Here is a 24,225-nt window from a genome sequence, read left to right on the forward strand (position 1 = left end):
AGCCCAGTTGTTTACTAATGGGAAGTGTACATCTATTGGGCACTTCTTAACTTCTCAAAGCTTGAAGTCAGGTGGGATACCACTGCCCTTGTTTTGTGCTTCACACTGGATTTTGCACACTTTCTTGAGACCATAGCAACCACTGAAAACTCAACTTGGTGGATATGATGTTATCCAAAAAATTAACTTGATCTAATGTTGAAATTGTTAATTATCTCAATGTGGTAGTTCACATGGTATCTGACAGATGTTGCTGTGTTTTCCTCAAAAATTTAAAATACCCTGGGGTACCTGGGTGGTTTAGTAGTCTTGAAGGATCCAACTCTTGGTTTCTGCTCAGGTCCTGATCTCATAGCTCATGAGATCAAGCCCCACACCTGGGCTCCATGCTTAGCAGGAGTCTGCTTGGATATTCTCTCTGCCCCTCCTCCCGCTCATGTGCACTCTCTCTGTCTAAAATAAAGAAATAAATCTTTTTAAAAAATACTGTACTCTGGAGTCCCTGGGAGTTCCCTGTGGTACTCTCACAGTTTGGGGACTGCAGGTCACTAGTCATGATTTCTACAACAAGGATTGTTAAACTTTCTATAAAGGGCCCAATAGTAAGGATCCTGGGCTTTGTGGCCATATGGTCTCTGTCATCAATTACCTGATTATGTCTTTATGGCATAAAAGGAGTCAACATAAACAATATGTGAACAAGTGGAGTGGCTGTATTCTAATTTATTTATAGAAACATGTACTGGGCTGGATTTATCCCCAGGACATAGTTTTCTGACTATGCATTCAGATGCATAGTGGAGAAGATGCAAAGTGGAGATTTTTGTGTATTAGTTGCAGTTTTCCTAAGGAGAAGAGTATTTTCTCAATGATTTGGTTTGATTTGATTTCAACCCCAAGTTGAAATGTGTTTGAGAAATGTAGTAGAAACACTTGCATCTGGGCACCTGGGTGGCTCAGTTAGTCAAGCATCTGCCTTTGGCTCAGGTTGTGATCTCGGGGCCCTGGGTTGGGCTCCCTGCTCATTGGGGAGCCTGCTTTTCCCTAACCCCCCATGCTCTTTCTCACTATCTCTCTCCCTCAAATAAATTATTGCTTTAAAATAAAATAGAACAGAATAATTTCAAGTTTACAAAAAAAGTTGCAAAGGTAGTACAAAGAAATCCAATATATCTATTACTCAGTTATCAATTGTTACCATTTTGTTATATTCATCTTCCTCCTCCGTTTCCTCACTTTCTCTCTCTCTCTCTCTCTCTGCATACATATTTTCCCCTAAACCATTTGAGATTAAATTGCACACCATATGCCTCTGCTTCTAAATTCTTTAGTGTATATTTCCCAAGAAAAGGGTTTTCACAGTATAATGGTCAAGACTAGACCTTTTAAAAATTGGCACAATGCTCTTATTTAATTTATAAGCCTATGACAAATTTCACCAATTGTTTCAATAATGTCCTTTATGAGATATTTTGTTCTGGGTCTTTTTTCCTCATCCAGAACACAACACAGGATTGGTCATGTATTGCATTTAGTCTTCAAGTCTCCTTAGACTCCTTTATTCTGGAATGGCTCCTGAAGACTTTCTTTTTCATGACATAGACATTTTTTTTTGTTTGGTTTTTAAAGATTTTATTTATTTAACTGAGAGACAGAGTGAGAGAGAGAAAGCATGAGATGGTGGAGGGTCAGAGGGAGAAGCAGATTCCCTGCTGAGCGGGAGCCCGGTGCAGAACTCCATCCTGATACTTGATCCTGGGACTCTGGAATCATGACCTGACCGAAGATAGACGCTTAACCAACTTAGCCACCCAGACGCCCATAACGTTGATGGTTTTGAAGCATATAGGCCATTTAGTAAAATGTCCCACAATTTGAATTTACCTAATATTACCTTGTGATTAGATTCATTATGCATTTTTGGTAGGATTAATACATAAGTATTATAGAGTCTTTCTCATGCATTTTATCATGAGGCACATGAAACTAAGATTCTAATATTAATTGCAACATGGGAAGAGTGTTTCCCACACCATCAAATAATTCTTGACACCAACTGGTGTTCTACAATTTAACTCAATTCTAATACTATCTGCCTGGAGATAGTTCCAGATCCATAGGTTAAAGGCTCAGTCCTACATGAATTCCACCCCCCACCCACCCACTCAGACACCCCTTGAAAGTCCAGATTGTCCTTGCGCTTCTGACCAACTAGCTGTATACATCTGAGATTTCCATAAACCTCTCCTTGGGTTTGACTAATTAGCTAGAGTGGTTCCCAGTATTTGGAGAAACATTTTACTTAGTAAATTAATAGTTTACTATGAAAAGCTATAACTAAGGAATAGCCAGATGGAAAAAACGCAGAGGGCAAGGTATGGAGAAAGGTATGGAGTTTCCATGTCCTTTCCAAGTTCACCATTCTCCTCAAATTGTGAGGAGAAGTTCTATTCCAGGTTGTTCTCACCAACCTGGAAGTACTCTGAACTCCATCCTTTTGGGTTTTTAAGGAGGCTTCTTATTACACAGATACTATTGATTAAATCATTGGCACCTGGTGATTGAACTCAACCTCTAGCCCCTCTCCTCTTGCCAGAGATGGAGAATGGGGTAACTGAAAGTTCCAACCCTCTGAATACCTAGTTGGCTCCACTGGCAAGCAGCTCCATCCTTAAATATGGTACAAAAGTCACTTCATTAACACAGCAAAAGAAAAAAAAAATCACAGAGCCAGTAGAGATTCAAGGAGAGGGAACTATATGAAGACATGAAAACTAGAGACATAGTTCACTGAAGAACTTGGAAACTAGCTGTCAATGATGACCAATATGTACCTGTGGTACAATGATTTATATTGAGAAATAGATATTTGGTCCTTGACCTCTTTCTGGCACAGAACTAAAACTCAGAATCTCCTAAGTGATGGGAATGATAAAGGTATATAGGAAAGATAAAGATAATGATAAAGACTTCATGTCTGTGTAGTGACTTTTGTACCACTGCAAAGTACTCTGAAGGGGGGCAGAATACGTCATGCTAAAATATGCCACTTTGGCATATTAATTATTTTGAATTCAAGGTACTTGAGAAACAGCTGATTCAGGAAGGATTCTCTGAGCCTCCTTTGTGTCCCCAAAAGCATGTGACAAGTTACCCCTGTCCTCATACCAGGAGGGTAGAAGGCATCCTTATCACCAGAGATAGGGAATTTAGTGTCAAGAAAGCTGTGTAAACAGAACTTATTATTTCTCCATCAACTTATTACCTTAAGTCCAAATCATTTTGTCTTGTCAACTCTTCACAGATTATCACTTGTCTAAAAGGTATAAAAGCCTTCTGCTTTGGTCATTTCTTTGAGTCTCATATTTTTATGGGGCTCCTATACATATGAAATTAACACGGTTTTTCTCCTGTTTATCAGTCTTATGTCAATTTAATCATAAGGCCAGCCAAAGAACCTAGAAGGGAAGAAGGGAAAATTTTTTCACCCTGCAACTACATGGATGGATGTTTCACTCTGTTAATGAGGGACTTTTGAGTTTTACAGTCTTTACCTTTTAGCTCTACAATTAATAACTTTGTGTATATACCCTTTTATATTTTCTGACAGTGTGTATTTGAGATAAATTCCAGAAATAGGATTACTGGATCAAAGGGCAAGTGCACATGAAATATTGCTAGATACTGACAAATTCCCTTTGCTCAGAACTAGGCCATAGTACATCACCAATGGCAATGTGTAAGGGTGCCTGTTACCTTGCAACCTCTCTGATAGAGTACATTATCAAACATTTGTCATTTTAATAGGTGAAAAATTGTATTTTAGTGTAGTTTTAATTTGCATTGTTCTTGAAAAAAATCAAGCATCTCTATATATTTAAGCCATTTTGTTGGTTTTATTATTTTTTTAAGATTTTATTTGTTTAAAGCAGGTGGAGCAACAGGCAGAGGAGGAAGGAGAAGTAGACTCCCTGGTGAGCCTGGAGGCACATATTGGGCAGATGCTTAACGGACTGAGCTACCCAGTCGTAGAATGAGCTACTTATTAATCCTTTCTCTGGATTATGTTGGAAATAATTCTTCCCAGTTTGTCATGTGTCTTTTGCCTTTGCTATTTATTTTTTTGTCATATGAAGTTTTATTTTTAATATTTATTTAGTCCTACTATATAAAATTATTGCTTCTGGATTTTGAATTATAGGTAGAATGTTTTTCCAAGTATAGAGGAATTCACTAATGTTTTCTTCTAGTATCCGCAAGGTTTTATTGCTTTTACATTTGAATTTCTTATCCTGTTATATGGTGTAAAGAGCAGATCTACTTTTAATCTGTTTCCATATAGTTGTCCAGTTTTTTTTTTAAAGATTTTTTTTTAATTTGTTTATTTGACAGAGAGAGATCACAAGTAGGCAGAGCAGTAGGCAGAGAGAGAAGGGGAAAGCAGGCTCCCTGCTGAGCAGAGAGCCCCACGTGGGGCTAGATCCCAGGACCCTGGGATCATGACCTGAGCTGAAGGCAGAGGCTTAAACCACTGAGCCACCCAGGTGCCCCAGTTGTCCAGTTTTATAGAGAGTATTTTTGTAAAGAAGAAGTAGTCAATAGTGTCGTCGATAAAAAATCTTTTACATTAAGAATTGAAAACTGTCAGTTGATTTTAGAAACAAGGAGGTCATTGTTGCTATTGACCTTGTCAATATTGATGGAACAACAGGATAAAAGCCAGATTGCAGTGGGTTCAGGAATGAAAGATGGGAAAGTGGAAAAAACAAGGATAGGTAACTCCTTGCGAGTTTGTAAATAAAGTCTTTTTACTATCCACCACATACCAATTTTACAGTACTAGAACGTAGATTTCAGAGTATTTTTCAGTAAAATCCCTTTGTTGGTCAGGGACCAAGTAGGAAAATAGAAACCACTATAGGGAATTTAACCTTTGTGAGATTAGAACATGGTAACTGATATGGACACATGCTGCCCTGCAGGTGCATGGCTTGGTAGGTGGTGTGTAGGCTGAGTTCAGTGTTTCTTGCCTCTTGGCTTGGTGCCTTTTTGCATAACTCTATCTGGTGGCCCTGGTTATCCCCATTTTAGAGACAGACAGAGTGATTAAATAACTTGCCAAGTTCATACAGTTAATAAATGGACAGCTAGAGATTATCAGTATTGACTTCTCAGTCAAATGCTAGTAATTTCTTTCTCTCTCTTTGAAAGCTCCAACTCTTTAGTCTTAGTAAGCATAGGGAGAAAGAGGTTTGTCCCTGATTGAGGTTCATTGATGGGACCTACTCACTACTTCTCTTGAGGTGAAAGACTTCCGTCTTTTATACCCAGGAAGATTGACAATAATGACTTTCACAAATCACAATGCCTTTGCCATTTGGGACACAAAAAAGTCAGCTTTTTGTTAGGTAGAGCTAACATCTAGTGGGAATGGAAAGAGCTAGACTTTGGTATACTGTGCTTTCCTTTTTACTGTTTACCGTACTATATACGTAATTCACTGATGAAACACTGTTTTACAGCTAAGGGCCAACAAGACCCCTTAGTCTTAGGAGGGATTGTTCAATGTACCCTGACACAGTATTTGACTTGTATCTTTCACTTATTTTTAGCTTGCTTTAAATACACCTGTAAAACTACTTAGGGAGTACTGAATGTATTATGTCCTCTAGGAGATCTGTTTGATTATAATCAGGATCTTTAGGGAATACTATTTAAACAAGACTGATATATACATATATATATATATATATATATATATATATATATATATATATATATATGTATTCATCTGAATTTATTTTTCTATCTTTTTTTAAAATTTATTTTCAGCATAACAGAATTCATTGTTTATGCACCACACCCAGTGCTCCATGCAATACATGCCCTCCATAATACCCCCACCTGCCTCCCCCAACCTCCCACCCCCTGCCCCTTCAAAACCCTCAGGTTGTTTTTCAGAGTCCATAGTCTCTCATGGTTCACCTCCCCTTCCAGTTTCCCTCAACTCCCTTCTCCTCTACATCTCCCTATGTCCTCCATGTTATTTGTTATGCTCCACAAATAAGTGAAACCATATGATAATTGACTCTCTCTGCTTGACTTATTTCACTCAGCATAATCTCTTCCAGTCCCGTCCATGTTGCTACAAAAGTTGGGTATTCATCCTTTCTGATGGAGGCATAATACTCCATAGTGTATATGGACCACATCTTCCTTATCCATTCGTCCATTGAAGGGCATTTTGGTTCTTTCCACAGTTTGGCAACCGTGGCCATTGCTGCTATAAACATTGGGGTACACATGGCCCTTCTTTTCACTACATCTGTATCTTTGGGGTAAATACCCAGTAGTGCAATTGCAGGGTCATAGGGTAGCTCTATTTTTAATTTCTTGAGGAATCTCCACACTGTTCTCCAAAGTGGCTGCACCAACTTGTATTCCCACCAACAGTGTAGGAGGGTTCCCCTTTCTCCACATCCTCTCCAACACATGTTGTTTCCTGTCTTGCTAATTTTGGCCATTCTAACTGGTGTAAGGGGATATCTCAATGTGGTTTTAATTTGAATCTCCCTGATGGCTAGTGATGATGAACATCTTTTCATGTGTCTGATAGCCATTTGTATGTCTTCATTGGAGAAGTGTCTGTTCATATCTTCTGCCCATTTTTTGACATGATTATCTGTTTTGTGTGTGTTGAGTTTGAGGAGTTCTTTATAGATCCTGGATATCAACCTTTTGTCCGTACTGTCATTTGCAAATATCTTCTCCCATTCCGTCGGTTGCCTCTTTGTTTTGTTGACTGTTTCCTTTGCTGTGCAGAAGCTTTTGATCTTGATGAAGTCCCAAAAGTTCATTTTCGCTTTTGTTTCCTTTGCCTTTGGAGACATATCTTGAAAGAAGTTGCTGTGGCTGATATCGAAGAGGTTACTGCCTATGTTCTCCTCTAGGATTCTGATGGATTCCTGTCTCACGTTGAGGTCTTTTATCCATTTTGAGTTTATCTTTGTGTACGGTGTAAGAGAATGGTCGAGTTTCATTCTTCTACATATAGCTGTCCAGTTTTCCCAGCACCATTTATTGAAGACACTGTCTTTTTTCCACTGTATATTTTTTCCTGTTTTGTTGAAGATTATTTGACCGTAGAGTTGAGGGTCCATATCTGGGCTCTCTACTCTGTTCCACTGGTCTATGTGTCTGTTTTTGTGCCAGTACCATGCTGTCTTGGTGATCACAGCTTTGTAGTAAAGCTTGAAATCAGGAAACATGATGCCCCAGTTTTGTTTTTCTTTTTCAACATTTCTTAGCAATTTGGGATCTCTTCTGATTCCATACAAATTTTAGGATTATTTGCTCCAGCTCTTTGAAAAATACTGGTGGAATTTTGACCGGAATGGCATTAAAAGTATAGATTGCTCTAGGCAGTATAGATAGACATTTAAACAATGTTTATTCTTCTGAATAAAGAGCATGGAATGGTCTTCCATCTTTTTGTGTCTTCTTCAATTTCTTTCATGAGTGTTCTGTAGTTCCTTGAGTAGAGATCCTTTACCTCTTTGGTTAGGTTTATTCCCAGGTATCTTATGGTTCTTGGTGCTATAGTAAATGGAATCGATTCTCTAATTTCCCTTTCCATATTTTCATTGTTAGTGTTTAAGAAAGCAACTGATTTCTGTACATTGACTTTGTATCCTGCCACATTATTGAATTGCTGTATGAGTTCTAGTAGTTTGGGGGTGGAGTCTTTTAGGTTTTCCACATAAAGTATCATGTCATCTGTGAAGAGACAGAGTTTGAACAAGACTGATATCTTAAACCAGACTCTCAGTGTATTCATTCATAATGGGGAGCTAGTAAGGCTTATATGTCTTATCCACTGCACCTCCTTTCTTAGTACCAAAATATTTGGGGGAAGTTGAATTATTAATTAGGAAATTGCTAAGTGAGCATAGAATCAGAATATGTGCTGATGAAATATATTTACCTCATAATAGAGAAAATCTGTCTAGTGACCAGTCCCCATATCCAAAGTCTTTTCCATTTGCAACAATGTTTCCCAAATGTTAGTCATTTGAATACACCTTCATGATTTTTGTCATTCCTGTATACCATTAATATTTACTTTTTCTTTAATTGAATACACTTTAAAAAATTTAACTATTTATCATCATTCTAAGTAATTATATTTCTGATATCCTTGTCTGATATGATTGTTAGTTTTCTAAAACATTAAAATGAATATTAAGTATGAACACTCAAATAACTATTAAAATGAAAATTATCCAAAAATTGCCTAAAATCAGTGGTATGTGTACCACACTTTGGTCAATATTGCCTTAATCATAACTGGAAAAATAAAGAGTGTCATCTCTCTGAACTCTGCTTGGTATGCTGAAAACTCCTCTTTGGTGACTTTCTTCTTTAGATGTGTTACTAGCACCATAGTATCTTGGACATTCTATAAACCTATCCCCTCTTCCATTTTGTGTTGATTTATAGGGCTCCAAACTGTTTTGTTTGTTTGTTTGTTTTAAATTTTTTTTTTTATTTGAGTGAGAGAGAGCGCACAAGCAGGGGGAGTGACAGAAGGAGAGGAAGAAGCAGGCTAGGGAGCCTGCTACAGGGCTTGATCCCAGGATCCTGGGATCATGACCTGAGCTGAAGGTAGATACTTAACTAATTGAGCCACCCAGGTGTCCCTGTAATATTTATTTAAAAAAAAATCTTTTGTGTGGTTATGTGCATAGTAAGAGATTCTCACATTTCTTAGTACCTAGGAATGAATATCTATGTTCCCCCATTTGAGGTGACCCATTTTTTGCCTACCGGTAGATTAAAAAAAAAATTTAACACCTTGACATGATAGTAGGCACAGTTTACACCAATTAAAAAATCGTTATTTGAGTAATGTAGAGATAATACTGAAAATGTAAAAAGCCTAAAATACCAGTTTTCTTTGGAGAATTTAATGCTTCTTTCTAAAGTGAAAAGGATATTAACCGCAAACTTTGATTCCTAACTGTGAAACATCTTTGGGAAAAACCTTGTTACATGGGATGTACAGAATTTGGATAAACTATATAAGCTTTCCAGTGAATCTTCTGAGAAAGAAATCTTAAGGTTTTGTATTTCACTTGCCACTGCCATTCTTTTTCTAGACTGTTCCCTGAGAAATTGGCTGATTTTACTTATAGCACTTAGCATAGTACCTGGCACACCCTAGGTGTTCATTTAAAGCCTATATAATAACTAAATGAATAACTAATGAATTCCTGCATTTTCCCTGTGTTGCAATTTAATACCATCATTAGTTTAAGATCTTTTGGGGGGAACACAGAAAATAGAACATATTTGTGTCCCCCACTATCTGAAAGTAGAGTGTTCTTACGAAAGCTTTCACAGGTCCCAATAGTGTAAAGTGAAGAAGCAAGTACCATGAATTTATATGAAAAAATTTTGACCCTTCTCAGACAAAAAAATGACCTCTCTTAGACTTTTCTGATACCTTAGGTCACACCTTGCTAATGGATGCATAAAATAGAGTTAAAGCAAAGATGCTCACAAATACAGTTCAAAGCTACAGTGGCTTGATGCTAAGATGCTTAGCTCTTGGGGAAGGAGCTGCCTCTAGAAGGCATCACTACAGAAAAACACTGAATGCTATTTTTGCTTTTGCTTTTTCATAAAAGCAGAAATCCTCTTTGAATTTTTCTGTTAGTGATAACAGGCCCAAATGTAAGTCTTTCATAGAAGCAAAGTGGCAGAATGTGAGTTTTCTAAACACGAGTGATACCCATACTGGCTTTAACTGTGTTTGTCTTTTTTCACTGTTTATGTTCTATTGTTGAATTATATTATTTTCATCCACCTCTTATTTATCCTTTCCTTAATATCGAACTTTAATTCTCTTTAGAATTTACTTTTTCTTAACCAGGGACAGCTTTTAAAAACTATATAGAATGTTTCATAAAGAACCGTTTCATTGCAATACCTGAAAGCAGTAACAATCTGTTCTGAGACTGGATAGCTGAAAATGTTTGCTAACTGTTTTCTTTAATCAAAAGAAATTGAAAAACCAATTTATAAAGATATATGCACTGGGGCGCCTGGGTGGCTCAGTCATTAAGCATCTGCCTTCAGCTCAGGTCATGATCCGGGGTCCTGGGATCGAACCCTGCATTGGGCTCTCTGCTCACTAGGAAACCTGCTTCTCCCTCTCCCACTCCTCTGCTTGCATTGCCTCTCTTGCTGTCTCTCTCTCTCTCTCTCTTTCAAATAAATAAATAAAATATTTTTTAAAAAGGTATGTGTACCTTTGTGTTTATTGCAGCATTATTTGTAATCATCAAGATATAGAAGCAACCTAAGTGTCTATTGATAGACAAATAGATAAGGAAGATATGGTGTATAAGTACACAATGGAATATTATACAGCCATGAAAAAGGATGAGCCTGGCATTTGAGACAACATGGATGGGCCTAGAGAGTATTATGGTAAGTGAAATAAGTCAGATTGAGAAAGAAAATATTATATGATTTCACTCATATGTAGAGTCTTTAAGGGGAAAAAAGATAACAAAAAGCAGAATCAGACCTATAAGTACAAAGAACAAACTGATGGTTGCCAAAAAGGAAGGGGTTGGGGGAATGAGCAAAATGGTTAAAGGGGAATGGGAGATACAGGTTTTCAGCTATGGAATGAATAGTCACAGGAGTAAAAGGCACAGCATAAGGAATATAGTTAATATTATTATAGTGAGGTATGGTGACAGATATAAGCTATACTTGTGAACACAGCATTGTGTATAAACTTGTTGAATCACTGTGTTGTACATTTGAAACTAATTTTACAGTGTGTGTCAACTATACTCAAATTTTAAAAGTTATTATCTTTAGCTCAATTCTGGAAAAAAGCTCATTTTAGAAAATATCTCCCGAGTTTTCTTTTTTTTTTTTTTTTAAGATTTTATTTATTTACTCGACAGACAGAAATCACAAGTAGGCAGAGAGGCAGGCGGAGAGAGAGGGGGAGGCAGGCTCCCTGCTGAGCAGAGAGCCCGATGTGGGGCTCAATCCCAGGACCCTGAGATCATGACCTGAGCTGAAGGCAGAGGCTTTAACCCACTGAGCCACCCAGGCGCCCCTCTCCTGAGTTTTCTATACCTAAAAAAGAATCTACTTGGTTATCATTCTATCAAAGCAATTTCATATCTTACTCCTTTTGCTTATTTTTTTCCTATGACATAAAAATTTTTGAAAGAATAACATCAATTCAAAGTGAGTTAAAATATGTTAGAAAACTCCTTTTTACAAGCTCAGAGCTCTGGGAGTATTGGTGGCTCTCCCATGAACACATAGTGATTTAAGGTACTAGCCTCCTCAACAGTATGATGTGAAAATTTGGTTTAATAAGAGAAATTATTAAAAATGACAGTTATGTTAAAATATATTCTGGTTTGATCTTTGTTAAATATAATCTTTTGAAAACAATTCACCTTGGAAATAGTGCTAGTGCTTAACTAGAGAATCTAGTGCTTAACTAGATAAATATTGACATTCTTGGTGGAAGAGAGAAACAATAATGGTGGTTCTTTTTTTTTTTTTTAAGGATTTTATTTATTCATGAGAGAGAGAGAGGCAAGGGAGAAGCAGGCTCCCCAAGAAGTAGGGAGCCCAATGTGGGACTGGATTCCAGGACCCCAGGATCATGACCTGAGCTGAAGGCAGATGCTTAACCCTCTGAGCAAGCCACCCAGGTGCCCAATAATGGTGGTTCTAAAGATGAACACCACAAAGCTGAACCCATAAAGTGTGTTGTCCTCTATGTCTGAGTGTCACATTATGTTGGGATTTATATTACTGAATGAAATATTCAGCATTTCTTTAAAGATTTTGAGAACAGAAAATCATGAAAATTAAAAAATGGAAACTGTAACTTTTAAAACAGCCCTCTGTTAGGCTTTTTGGTGGAATGGAGATATACTGAGAAATTTACTTTTTGTGAGGCAAAACAAGAGTATCTGTTTCATGAGAAGATTAAGCATGGAAATGAGCCTTGGTCACTCTTAGGTTTGGCCAGTATCCCTAGGAATATAACCCTGTGGCCCCCAGTTTCAAGCTTGATGAACGACCTACTCTAGCACAATTTTCGTTTTCCTTCTGCATCGGAGGGCATCTCTTTCCCAAAGATGTGGACCCTTGACTCTACAGGACAGGCTTTCTTTACAACAGCAAGACAGATCCTCATTCCAGCCGTGACTGGGAGGAAAGGAAATCTGCTGGCTCCATGGGCCTATGCTATATGTTGAAGCAGCAGAAATCTCCAGATGGGAAGTAAGTGCCTCAGAAACGAAGAACCAGAGGGACCAACTGTCACAGATTGCCGTAGGAAAAAGGAAAAGAGAAAGCTAAGCAGGTTGAAGGGAGGGCATTACCCTACTTCCTTTTATTTCTGGTGTTAGAAAAAGGGAGGTGGACATTTTTGGCTTGCAGTACCTGCGTGGAGAAAATCTAGGGCATCTCCAGATTGAAGACCCCACTCAAGAATCTGAAGAGAAGTGGCTCATGGCCAGCCACATTGTACCCACAGGCCCAACGGGCCACTAAAGAAACAAGAGAGTAAGTCTAACCACAGCGACCTCAAATGAGAGCAAGTAGGGAACGCACAGCGGAGGTGGGGCGGGGTGACGCCGACGGTCTGAGCTCTGATTGGCTGGTGGCTCTCGTCGCCTGGTGCCATTTGTTGTTGAAGCTGCGCACCTGACGCAGTCGACGGCGTCCTGCACGTGCAGCCGTTTAAGCGGCGTCAGCGCCTGCGAGGACCCCAGGAGAGCAAGCCGCGGAGAGGTGAGTGCTCTGGCGCTTCCTTTCTCTGTGTGGGCCTCCGCCTGTCGCCTTGGACTTCCCGGTAGTGGGAGTTTGGCCTAGACATAGAATAGGTGGGACAGGTGGGGCTTGGGGCCGTACTATGGGGCTTTTCCTTCTCCTGCCTGTGTTAGGTCTTAAAGCCCAGGGTACGCCGGAAGGGCTCAAGGCCTACAGATGAGGCATAGATTTGTGTGTGTGTGTCCGTACCCCCCCCCCCCCCCCCCCCCCCCCCCCCCCCCGTGCCTGTACGGCTTTTCTCTTAACGAGAATGTCAGTGGTAACTTCTGTGTACGCACGCACCTCGGAGTACTGGTTGACCACTGTTGGAAGGATTTGGGCCACCTAACCCATGTCTCCTACCCCGCCAAACTTAAAGGCGTTGGCCTCAGCTCCTTCTCTTCCATTAAATTATCAAAGATTCCAAACTTTACAAAGATGTGTGAAGAGGGAAACTTTGAGGAGTAGTTGAAAATTTTCCCTTGCCCTTAATATCCAATAAGCTGTTTGGGGAAGGCGAAGGTGAACAGGTTTGGGGGAAAACCCTAAGCTAGACTGCTAGAATGATTAAGTTCAACTCATTTTTAAAGGTAAAAAAATGGGGCGCCTGGGTGGCTCAGTGGGTTAGAGCCTCTGCCTTCGGCTCAGGTCGTGATCCCGGGGTCCTGGGATCGAGCCCCGCATCAGGCTCTCTCCTCAGCGGGAAGCCTGCTTCTCCCTCTCTCTCTCTCTGCCTGCCTCTCTGCCTACTTGTGATTTCTGTCTGTCAAATAAATAAATAAAATCTTTAAAAAAAAATAAAAATAAGAATAAAGGTAAAAAAATGGGCACAAGGTAAGAAACAAAATTTCCCTCTTTCTGGAAACACTTTTGGGGAAGGTCAGCAGCTAGTTAAGTAATTTCAGGAGGTGTATGTGAAATTATGATAGTTTATGGTTTTAGATATATGATTCTGATCTAACAGGCCAAATATGCATGTGGTGTTGGTTTTTTTTTTTTTTTTTTTTTTTTTTAAAGATAAAAATAGAACTGGAAGCCACCATGGGAGATGAAGATTGGGAAGCAGAAATAATCAAACCTCATATGTCTTCCTATGTTCCTGTTTTCGAGAAGGTAGTAACATTGAAAGTTTGTGATTATTCAATGCTACAGATTTTATCGAAGTTGAAAAATCACTGTGGTGGGAAAGTTATAAATCACAGTCTGTTTCAGTATGCTGGCTTATCTCCATCTGATAGTTATTAACTGTCTTAGGGACAGTGAGGAAGAGGCACTTTAACCCTCAAATGAAGTAAAATATGTAATTTGATAATTAAAATAAATGTAATATTATTTACAATTTAAATGTCAGTGATTTAGGATGTACTGTGGGTGGAAGCAGGCTGGTACAACTGTGGTTGAGTATGTCTGAGAGACACTTGAATTGAAAATTGAAAAAATATAATTTGGTGTTGGGTGATACTTTGAATTTTGAAAACTGGTACCATACATTATCTCTCAAGATGAATATGTTAGGCTGATTGAGATGGCGTCAGCCCCTTGCTCTTCAAATGTGCAGATCTTCAGATCTTTTTCCTTTGTGGCATTTGGAGAGTTACATTGTAATTCACAAGAAGAGACCTTGGAGTAGGTTTTGGGTTTCAGTTCTGACTTGAAAATTGACTTAAAAAAACTTTATTTTAGAAGTTAATATATATGTATGTATTATATATTATGTATATATTTAGAAGTCAAAATATTTTAAGGGATTGTTTTTGCATAAGTGTAATCTACTTGAAATGTCTCCAAAAACTGATTTTCTTTTCTTTCTTTTAGAGTTTCTAGTTTATGTTTATGCATTATGTTGATCAATTTTGACAAACATTTGACAAACATTTCAAGTGATGTCTTAGTGGAAGTTCTTATATCACACAAAAATATAAAATACATATTTTATTTGTTTTACCTGGATTTGATCCTTGTGTAAAGTTTATTTCAAAATACTCAAGATAATAATATGATTTTTAACATGTTTCTTTTTTTGGAACTTATTTAGAAATTACATATTTTATGTTTTTTTTTTTAATGGTCCTCTGCCTATCATAAAAATTCTATTACAGTATTGGGAAAAGAAGAGAAAAATCACTTAACAGTCTTAGCACAGACACTCTTATAAATTTTTAGTAAAGTTAATTCTTTTTTCCCCCATTGATAGTACATTTTTTTAGTAGTATAGTATTTTAGTAGTATTTTTTTAAGATTATATTCCTTTTTTTTTAAAGATTTTATTTATTTATTTGACAGAGATCACAAGTAGGCAGAGAGGCAGACAGAAAGAGAGGAAAGGAAGCAGGCTCCCCACTGAGCAGGGAGCGGATGTGGGGCTTGATCCCAGGACCCTGGGATCATCATTTGAGCCGAAGGCAGAGGCTTTAACCTACTGAGCCACCCAGGCACCCACATTGTAGTAATTTTGATTCCAGCTTTTTCACTCTTTGGCACTAACTATTCCATATTACTACTAATTTCCTAGAAATAATTTCTTATGGTTGCATAATATTTCGTGGAATGGCTCTATCATAATATAATTGATTTTCAGTTGGTAGGAGTTTAAGATGTTAGCTTTCCACTGTAATGTTGTCATGAATATCTACAGCTTATTTTTTGTTTTAATTTAGGGGTACTTTTTTTCAGAAATGGAATTACTCGGTCAAAAGGTATTTTATGGTTCTTTTTACCCCTGGTTCTCAGTAGGTTTGTTATATTACAAAGTTTAATTCACAGATACAGACTTTTTCACTTGAACTTTAATAATCACCTAATATTTATTTCTTCTTAGTCTGAGATTTTTGTCTTCATTATGTATTCTTCAAATAGTACACTAGACTGTAACATGTTGTGCATGTTTATTGCGTGGGATGTCTGAAATGGGATGGTTGGCTGTCAGAGCTTTCAGTTTACCTTTTTGAAATATTTTTGCTATTTAGTAACTGACCTTTTGGCTTAATGTTAAGAATACTAAACTGAGGGGCGCCTGGGTGGCTTAGTGGGTTAAAGCCTCTGCCTTCGGCTCAGGTCATGATCTCAGGGTCCTGGGATCGAGCCCCGCATCGGGCTCTCTGCTCAGCGGAGAGCCTGCTTCCCTCTCTCTCTCTGCCTGCCTCTCTGCCTACCTGTGATCTCTGTCAAATAAAAAAAAAAAAAAAGAATACTAAATTGAGTGTTAATGCTAATTTTACCTTATGATTCTTAATACATTTGTATGGGGCCAATTTCTAAATTTTTTGCATTGTCTGCAAACTTAAATCCTGGTGCTGGTTGTACAGTTAGTTATCTGGCCTAGTTGACTTGAAGGAACGTGGTGCAGTCAGTGGCTTTGTCTGTCTGTCTGCCTTGGTTGAAAAAAAAGTGCAGAAAGTGAGGATGAATGCATGATATGTATTTGTGGGAGAGATCTGAGGTCTTCTATTCAACCTGGTTTCATTTAAAGGTACCATTTTGATTGGCTGTTCTGATTATCTATTTTAAGAGACAGCTGAGCTTTTGTTTTTTAAAAAATTTGTCTTGGCTCCTCAACTGTTTTGGATTGATATTTTAGAGAATATCTGATCAGCCTTTCCTGACTACTTTTCAGGATCTTTTTTTTTTTTTTTTTTGAGACTTAATAGTTACCCATGCTTATGTAATTTTGAACCAATAGGCCACTGATCTGATAGCTGTTGGAACTTCCCAAATACAGATTTTGAATATGGTATACCACCTGGGTGTGGAACAGTGCAAAATGTGAGATTAAAAAATATTTGCTAATCTAGTAATGATGTAGTCCATACATCTCAGTTGTTAGGCAGTTGCACACTGCATGCAAGCTTGTTGGGATGAGTGTTGGAGTGGATGAATATGGTGAATAACAGTATACTGGATTTGCTTACTTGCTGTGTAATGAATTCTTCTTGATGACCATGAGAGAAAGTCTCCACAGTGATTTCTTCTGTCTCATTATCTGCCTTTTTGGTGGCACACTTCAGAAGGCAAATACTCTTGTGATTAAAGCAAACATAGCTTGAGATAACTGGTCCATCCACAATTAAAAAAAAAATTTTTTTTTTAAGTAGGCTCCATGCCCAGCGTGGAGCTCAGTGCAGAGCTTGAATTCACAACACTGAGATCAAGACCTGAGCTGATATCAAGAATCAGACACTTAACTGACTGAGTCACTCAGGTGCCCCCACAATTATAATTGTATTAAGCAGTACTAGCAACGTTTATAATAATTGTCTAGATAAGAAAATAAAGTTCGGGGCTTCTTTGTTCCCATTCATACTATGGTTCTGAAGTAGCAGGAAAAAATGTGGCTCTTGGACATCACTGAATTGGCAGAACTGAGGAAGCTGAAATGCTAGAGCCTGAGAGACTGTAAACAGTTTCTGCTTATAATCAGCACTGAGATATGGGAGAATATTGTGTGTCATATTAGAAAACAGGGAATTTCTTGTTTGTTGCTAAATACATGTAACTTGTGGACACCAGTCAAAATGGTCATCCAAATAAAAGTCCAGGTGTCAAGCAGGAAAGATCTCTGACTCATCTTTAAAATCTAAATAATGGAGGGCACTTGGGTGGCTCAGTCGTCAAGCGTCTGCCTTTGGCTCAGGTCATGATCCCAGGGACCTGGAATTGAGACCCACACTGGGCTCCCTGCTCAGCAGGACACCTGCTTCTCCCTCTCCCACTTCCCCTGCTTGTGTTCCCCCTCTCGGTGTTTCTCTTTCTGTCAAATAAATAAAATCTTTAAAAAAATTAAATAATGTGGACCTGAGAATAGAGTGATATGAGAAGGCTGAGGAGAATGGCAGAGATGTTGGTAAAGTAGGTCTGGAAGATAGAGAAAACTGAATCCTTTTGAAGAAGTTCAGCAGCTTACAGCCATTGGTTTCTAGTCAACTGATCGAGATTGCCTGATTCCAGAGAGAAGGTGAAACTAGAGAGCCTTTTGTTTTCTGTGTTTCTCTGACTATACTCTGTCCTCATTTGGTCTAGCTTTCTCTCATAGTATGGGGTAGATGATTTCACTCTGCGTTTTGATTGTTAAAAGTTTTTGTTTGGGGAAATAACTTTTATTTGGAAAATGTTCTCACAGAAATTAGGGCCTAGATTGTGAACTCTTAGAGCAGTCACATTTGTTCCTAGCTTTGGTAGTTACCTCTAAATTTTGAGGTTCTTTGCTCTTTCTTGTGTGACGTGCTAGTTCTCTTGAACTTTGGGTATGTGTGTGATATCTGAGACTCAGGAGTTGGAGTTCTTCAGCCCTGAAAGTGCTGAAGTAGCTGCAGTAATTTTAGAAGTTGTCATATACCAATTGCTGAAGAAAGGGAAAAAAGACCAGACTTCAGCGGGGTTGGGTAGGGGGCTCACCTAGCTAGGACTGATCAGTCAGAAGAAGGGATATAGAATAATATTTTCTGTATTTTGGGACTTTAATTTATGTGTCAGACCAAAGAAGGAGACGTGCTTTGTCTGAAATTAAAAAAATTTTTCCCCAAGATTTCATTATCTATTTGACAGAGAGATCACAAGTAGGCAGAGAGGCAGGCCGAATGAGAGGGAGAAGCAGGCTCCCTGCCGAGCAGAGAGCCCGATGTGGGGCTTGATCCCAGGACCCTAAGATCGTGACCTGAGCCGAAGGCAGAGTATTAACCCACTGAGCCATCCAGATGCCCCTGAAATTTAAATTTTAAAGTTTTTATGAAGCACACTATTTGACATAACCCTGTCTGATCTGTTTATTTGGACAACCTATGTCAGCTTTATTTGACATGGAACCTAGAATAGGAAATGAAATCTTGGTATTCTGTATAAATTGATAGAGTACTCTGATGCATTTGAGGGAATTCTGGCTATAAAATGAAAGAGATATTTGCTAAGGACTTTAGGGGGCTGGGGGAAGAAAACATGGAGCTATCTGCATTGGACCCCACATTGGACAGGGAAGAGGCATCTTCAGGGTTCACAAGCTGTCCAGCTGTGTAAGTTCATTTGGGTATCAGAACTGACAAGTTTTTGAGATCAAAACCTTATTGCATTAAAAAAACAAACAAAATTGGGGTGCCTGGGTGGCTCAGCGGATTAAGCCGCTTCCTTTGGCTCGGGTCATGATCTCAGTGTCCCGGGATCAAGCCCCGCATCGGGCTCTTTGCTCAGCGGGGAGCCTGCTTCTCTCTCTCTCTGCCTCACTCTCTGCCTACTTGTGATCTCTCTCTCTGTCAAATAAATAAATAAAATCTTTAAAAAAAATAAAAAAAAAAAACAAAACAAAAGCTTACCATGTTGATGGAAGTGTTCATTGGCTTAAAAACAAAAAGGACCTAAAAAATGTGATATTTTAGAAGTGAAAATACTTTAGAAGTGATATTTTAGAAGTGAAAATACATACATACATACTTGTATGTATGTATGAATACATACAAAGTCAAAATAAATGTTCACCAAAATGCAAATGGATTATTTGAGCTGCATATGAGAACCCTATGTGTAAAACATTTTGAAAATTCTAAATTGGCTTATTTGAATCATCCAGTGAAATTTTATTGAGCCCTATTAGGTGTTGGGGATAGTGGTGCACCTGATAGATAAATTGCATAACAAGGTATTAGTTTCCCAAGGTCAGAAGTTAGAAATCTAGGTGTCATCAGGGCTATCTTCCTTCTGTAGGCTCTAGGAGAGAATCCATAGCCTCCTCCAGCATTCTGGTAGTGATAGGCATTTTCTGGTTTGTGGCTACATCTCTTTCTGCTCCATCTTCCATGGCTGTCCGTGTGTGTGTCTCTTAACTGTTTTTGTCTCTCGTAAGGACATTTGTGGTGACATTTAGAGCCTACACAGACGATCCAGAGCAATCTCATTTCAAAGTCTAATGTTTAATTACATTTTAATTATGTTAAATTACCCTTACAACAGCTCTTTTTTCAAATAAAGTAACATTTACAGGTTTCAGGGTTTATTACTTAATGTCTTTAGGTAGCCATTTTTCAGCCCACTTACAGATAGTATGGCTAACGTACAGTGAGATAAGACAAGAGTGGTAGAAAATGAATTCACAGAGGGAAAGGAGAGGAGACCTAAGGTAATTGTGGACTTAAGAGTTAATAGGATTTGCTTGACTGGGTATGGGGAGTGAAAGAGCGTAATCAAGGATGATGGCTAGGTTTTAAAATTTTATTTATTTATTTTATGGAAGTATAGTTGAAACAATGTTACATTAGTTTCAGGTGTACAATAGTGATTTGACAAGTCTGTATGTTAGGATGTGCTCATGCTAGAGTAGCTACCATCTGTAATCATATAATAGCATTACAAGACCATTGAGTATATTCCCTGTGCTGTACCATAGGTTTTTTAAATTTAAGCAACTAGATGGATGATGGTGCCATTAGCCGAAATGGAGAATCTATGAAAGATGTACAGCTTTTCTTTTTTTTGTGCCCCAGCATCTTATTTTCTTTCTTTCTTTTTTCTTTCTTTCTTTCTTTCTTTCTTTTTATTATGTTCATTTAGCCAACTGATGTACAAGCTTTGGAGGGGTCAAAACAAAGAATGTTGTGATTGTTGTGTTGACTATGAAAGTGTAAGTAAAGATACCAGCCAGTAGGTTATATGAATTTGTTGCCTAGAAGAGGGATCAGAGCTATATATATAAATTTGGTAATTATCTGCATAATAATGGGATTTAAAGCTTTGAGATTGGGTAGAGTTGCATAGTGTAAAACAGACTTAAAGGGATTTACCCTGGGTACTCCCAACTTGAGTGGCTCCAAGGAAAAATGGGATATAAGAAAGTGGAGGGAGCAACTGTAGACATTTTACTTTAAGAGAGGCAGAGAAGGGACGCCTGGGTGGCTCAGTTGGTTGGACGACTGCCTTCGGCTCAGGTCATGATCCCGGAATCCCGGGATGGAGTCCCACATCGGGCTCCCAGCTCCATGGGGAGTCTGCTTCTCCCTCTTACCTTCTCCTAGCTCATGCTCTCTCTCACTGTCTCTCTCTCAAATAAATAAATAAAATCTTTGAAAAAAAAAAAAAGGCAGAGAAATGGTACAGTAGCTAAAGGGAATATGAAATTAATTTATTTTTAAGGTTCTGAAAAAGGTTAGGAATTTTTTTTTGATGTTTTATTTCAAAATTTGCCTTGAAATTTCTGAATTCTGTGTATGTGGAATACTAAATCCCACAGCTTGAAGATCATCTAATCTTAATAGTTTTTAAGTTCTTGAATGCTAAAGTGTCTCGTTACCCTTAAAGCTTTATTGCACTTAAACCAGCCCTTGTTTGTGTTTTCTTCATCCAATAATACTTTGGCCACTAGAAAATTAAAAAAAAAAGTCTTCAGAATATCACTTTAAAGAGGGAGAAGTGGATCACTCTTCTTAATGTTTTATTTATTTAAAAAAATTTTTTTTAAACATGCTGTGTCTTGTGTTCTGACTTTCCAGTTCATCACAGTCAGTTCTTAAAAACCTAATTATCTCATGGGATATTTGTTTTAATGTCTATGGTAATTATAAATTGCAACTTTTTACTGTAGTAATTACCAGAAGCCCAAGGCATTTTAACTATGGTGTATTGCCTTTCTGTTCTTAATAACTCAGAAAATAATTGGATGACTCTTGAGTTTTATAATAGTAGTTTTTAAAGTTTTTCAGTGTCTTCTGTAAAAGAAATTTTAGAAAATAAGTATGACTAGTGCGCTACCTCTAGCTTTTGGTTTATTTAAAGGAACTCATTTGAAGAAATGTGACTATTCTAATATAATCAGTTATTAAGATATCACCTGTAAGTTTTAGGTCACCTTTCGTTTTTAAATTTTTGAATTCTGCATTTCATTTGCAAGAATTTGAGATTTGCGTTCTGTAAGTTTTGTTGTAAGTAGAGAAAGCTTATGTGAGGTTAACGTAAGGAATCAATTAATAATGATAAGGGCAGCCTAGGCGTTACAAGTGAGAAGAAAGTTACACAAGGTGTTGTTAACACAAAGATACACTGAAAATGTTGAAAGATTCCCACATTAATTTGATATTTAGGGGTAGAATTAATAACAAAAGTTGAATTTCCTGAGGCCAACAGAAATGCAAATATACCACTACAAATGTAATACATATGCATTAATAGCGAATACATTTTCTGGAGACTAAGGTAGGGAAAATGGGATAGCCAGTATTTGAGAGCATCAACAAAAGTCTTCAACTGTTGCTGTGACAAGTTTGATTGAAATTAACTTGAATATTCTGAAGCTGACATGAACCACTTCTTTGTATTTACACTGTACTTGCAATGTATATATACAGGTGTATTGTCTTTAGTGCCTCAGTGATGTGATGTTTTCTTTATTTTAGAGTGAACTCCTTTTTAAAAACCGTGGACACATAAATTTATTTCCCTTTATATAAACACAATGGAAGTTTTTAAAAAAAAGATTTTATTTATTTATGTGAGACGGCACGTGCACTCCAGGACAAGTGCAGGGAAGTGTCAGAAGGAGAGGGAGCAGCAGACTCTGCCAAGTGGGGAGCCCAATGTGGACTTGATCACAGGACCTTGAGACTTTGAGATGGTCTGAGCTGGAGGCAGACACTTAACTGAGCCACCTAGGTGCCCCAACACAATTGAAATGTTTTCTGTTTTTGTCTTTAAAGATTTTATTTTTACTTATTTATTTGAGAGAGAGACACACATAGTGACAGAGATAATGAGAGAGAGCACAAGCTGAGAGGAGAGGGAGAAGCAGGTTTCTGCTGAGCAGTGAGCGAAATATGGGGCTTGATTCCAGGACCCTAGGATCATGACCTGAGCCGAAGGTAGATGCTTAACTGACTGAGTCGCCCAGGTGCCCCACAACTGAGGTTTTAACAATAAAATCCTATAGTACTGTGCTGTTACCTATTGCTCTCCTCCTCCACTATACTTTATTCTGTGAGGTGTTGTTGAGTAAAATGTAAAATACTGAAGTTTAAAAAATTGGCAGGCATTGATTTATTCATGTGTTACTTTGGTCAGATTTTATTTATATAATAATTATTATTATTATACTTTCCAAGTATATGGGTGGGTAAACTTTTAAGTCAGATGTCGGCAGACTCTTCCCATAAAGGGCTAGATGGTAAATATTTTAAACTTTGCAGGCTTAATGATCTCTGTTGCAACTTGGCTATTGTTGTGGGAAAGCAGCCATAGACATACCTAGATGAACAAGGGTGACTATGTTCCAATAAAATTTCATGAAAACTGGTGGCTCACCAGATTTGGCTCATGACTGTAGTTTGCTATTCGCTGTTTTAAGTGATAATATGCTATGCATTCGGGGCACCTGGGTGACTCAGTCATTAAGCATCTGCCTTCTGCTCAGGTCAAGATCCCAGGGTCCTGGGATGGGGCCGCATTGGGCTCCCTGCTCAGCCGAAAGCCTGTTTCTCCCTCTGCCACTCCCTCTGCCACTCCCCCTGCTTGTGTTCCTTTTCTCCCTGTCTTTCTCTGTCAAATAAATAAATAAGATATTAAAAAAAATATGCTATGCATTCAGTGTTAAAGTGAAGTCTTGGAATAATTAATAAAGTAATGAGTGACCCGGAAATTTTATACTCTGCTTTATTTTGTTTGGAACAATGCCCGGTTATTAAAGTTTTCTAGTATTTATGGTGGTGCATTTTTATTTTCAAAATAGAAAATGAGTCTTTTCTTCCTTATTACAGGATAGGTATTCTTCTGGAGCAAATGGAGACACTTCTAACAGGACTCCAGCTTCATCATCAGGTATGTGTTAAGGCAAAAAGCTGGGACCCTTTTGAAGTTAAGGGCTTCATCTAGTGAATAAAGAGCAGATTAGTAGACATCTTATAAAGAGTGTTAAATTTCTGTGAGAATTTATTGTTTGGATGTTTTAGGATGAGGGCCACTTTTAACTGGAGGAAGGGAGAAAAGAGACAGTGTAGCGCTATGGATCATTATTTGATTTTGTGGGTGTCCTATAGAACATTGCCCAAACTGGAAGTTGCATATTTGGCTTTCAGATGGCTAGAGAATCATCAGGATTCCTGAAATAAGGGAGTAGGAGGTGGAACTACTAGGATTTGTTCGTTCTTTCTTTCTTTCTTTCTTTCTCCAGTATAAATATTAAACAACACACTACTATACAAGCAATGGGCTGAATAAGAAATCCACCAGCAAATCAAAGTGTGGCTCAAAACAAAATAAAATGAAAATACAGTATTCCAAAACCCACGGGATGCAGCAAAAGCAGATGTTAGAGTGAAATTTCCACTATAAATGCTATATTAAGGAAAAAGTTCGGGACACCTGGATGGCTCAGTCAGTTAAGTGTCTGAGGCGTGGGTT

General features: G+C 38.1%; 1 protein-coding gene across 4 annotated transcripts in view; it reads left to right on the plus strand.

The window, feature by feature from the left end:
• The first annotated feature begins 12,700 nt into the window (after positions 1 to 12,700).
• Positions 12,701 to 24,225, plus strand: part of DDX4 (DEAD-box helicase 4) — an 84,689-nt gene continuing 73,164 nt past the window's right edge. For all 4 annotated transcript variants that reach the window (XM_047731200.1, XM_047731201.1, XM_047731202.1 and 1 more), the window contains exons 1-3: positions 12,701 to 12,846; positions 13,882 to 13,977; positions 23,583 to 23,643. In XM_047731200.1, coding sequence (XP_047587156.1) covers positions 13,906 to 13,977; positions 23,583 to 23,643 — 133 coding nt within the window. In that variant the 5' untranslated portion in view covers positions 12,701 to 12,846; positions 13,882 to 13,905. The remainder of the gene's footprint in view (positions 12,847 to 13,881; positions 13,978 to 23,582; positions 23,644 to 24,225) is intronic.

This window comes from Lutra lutra, chromosome 5 (genome assembly GCF_902655055.1).
Source record: "Lutra lutra chromosome 5, mLutLut1.2, whole genome shotgun sequence".
NCBI classification, from domain to species: domain Eukaryota; kingdom Metazoa; phylum Chordata; class Mammalia; order Carnivora; family Mustelidae; genus Lutra; species Lutra lutra.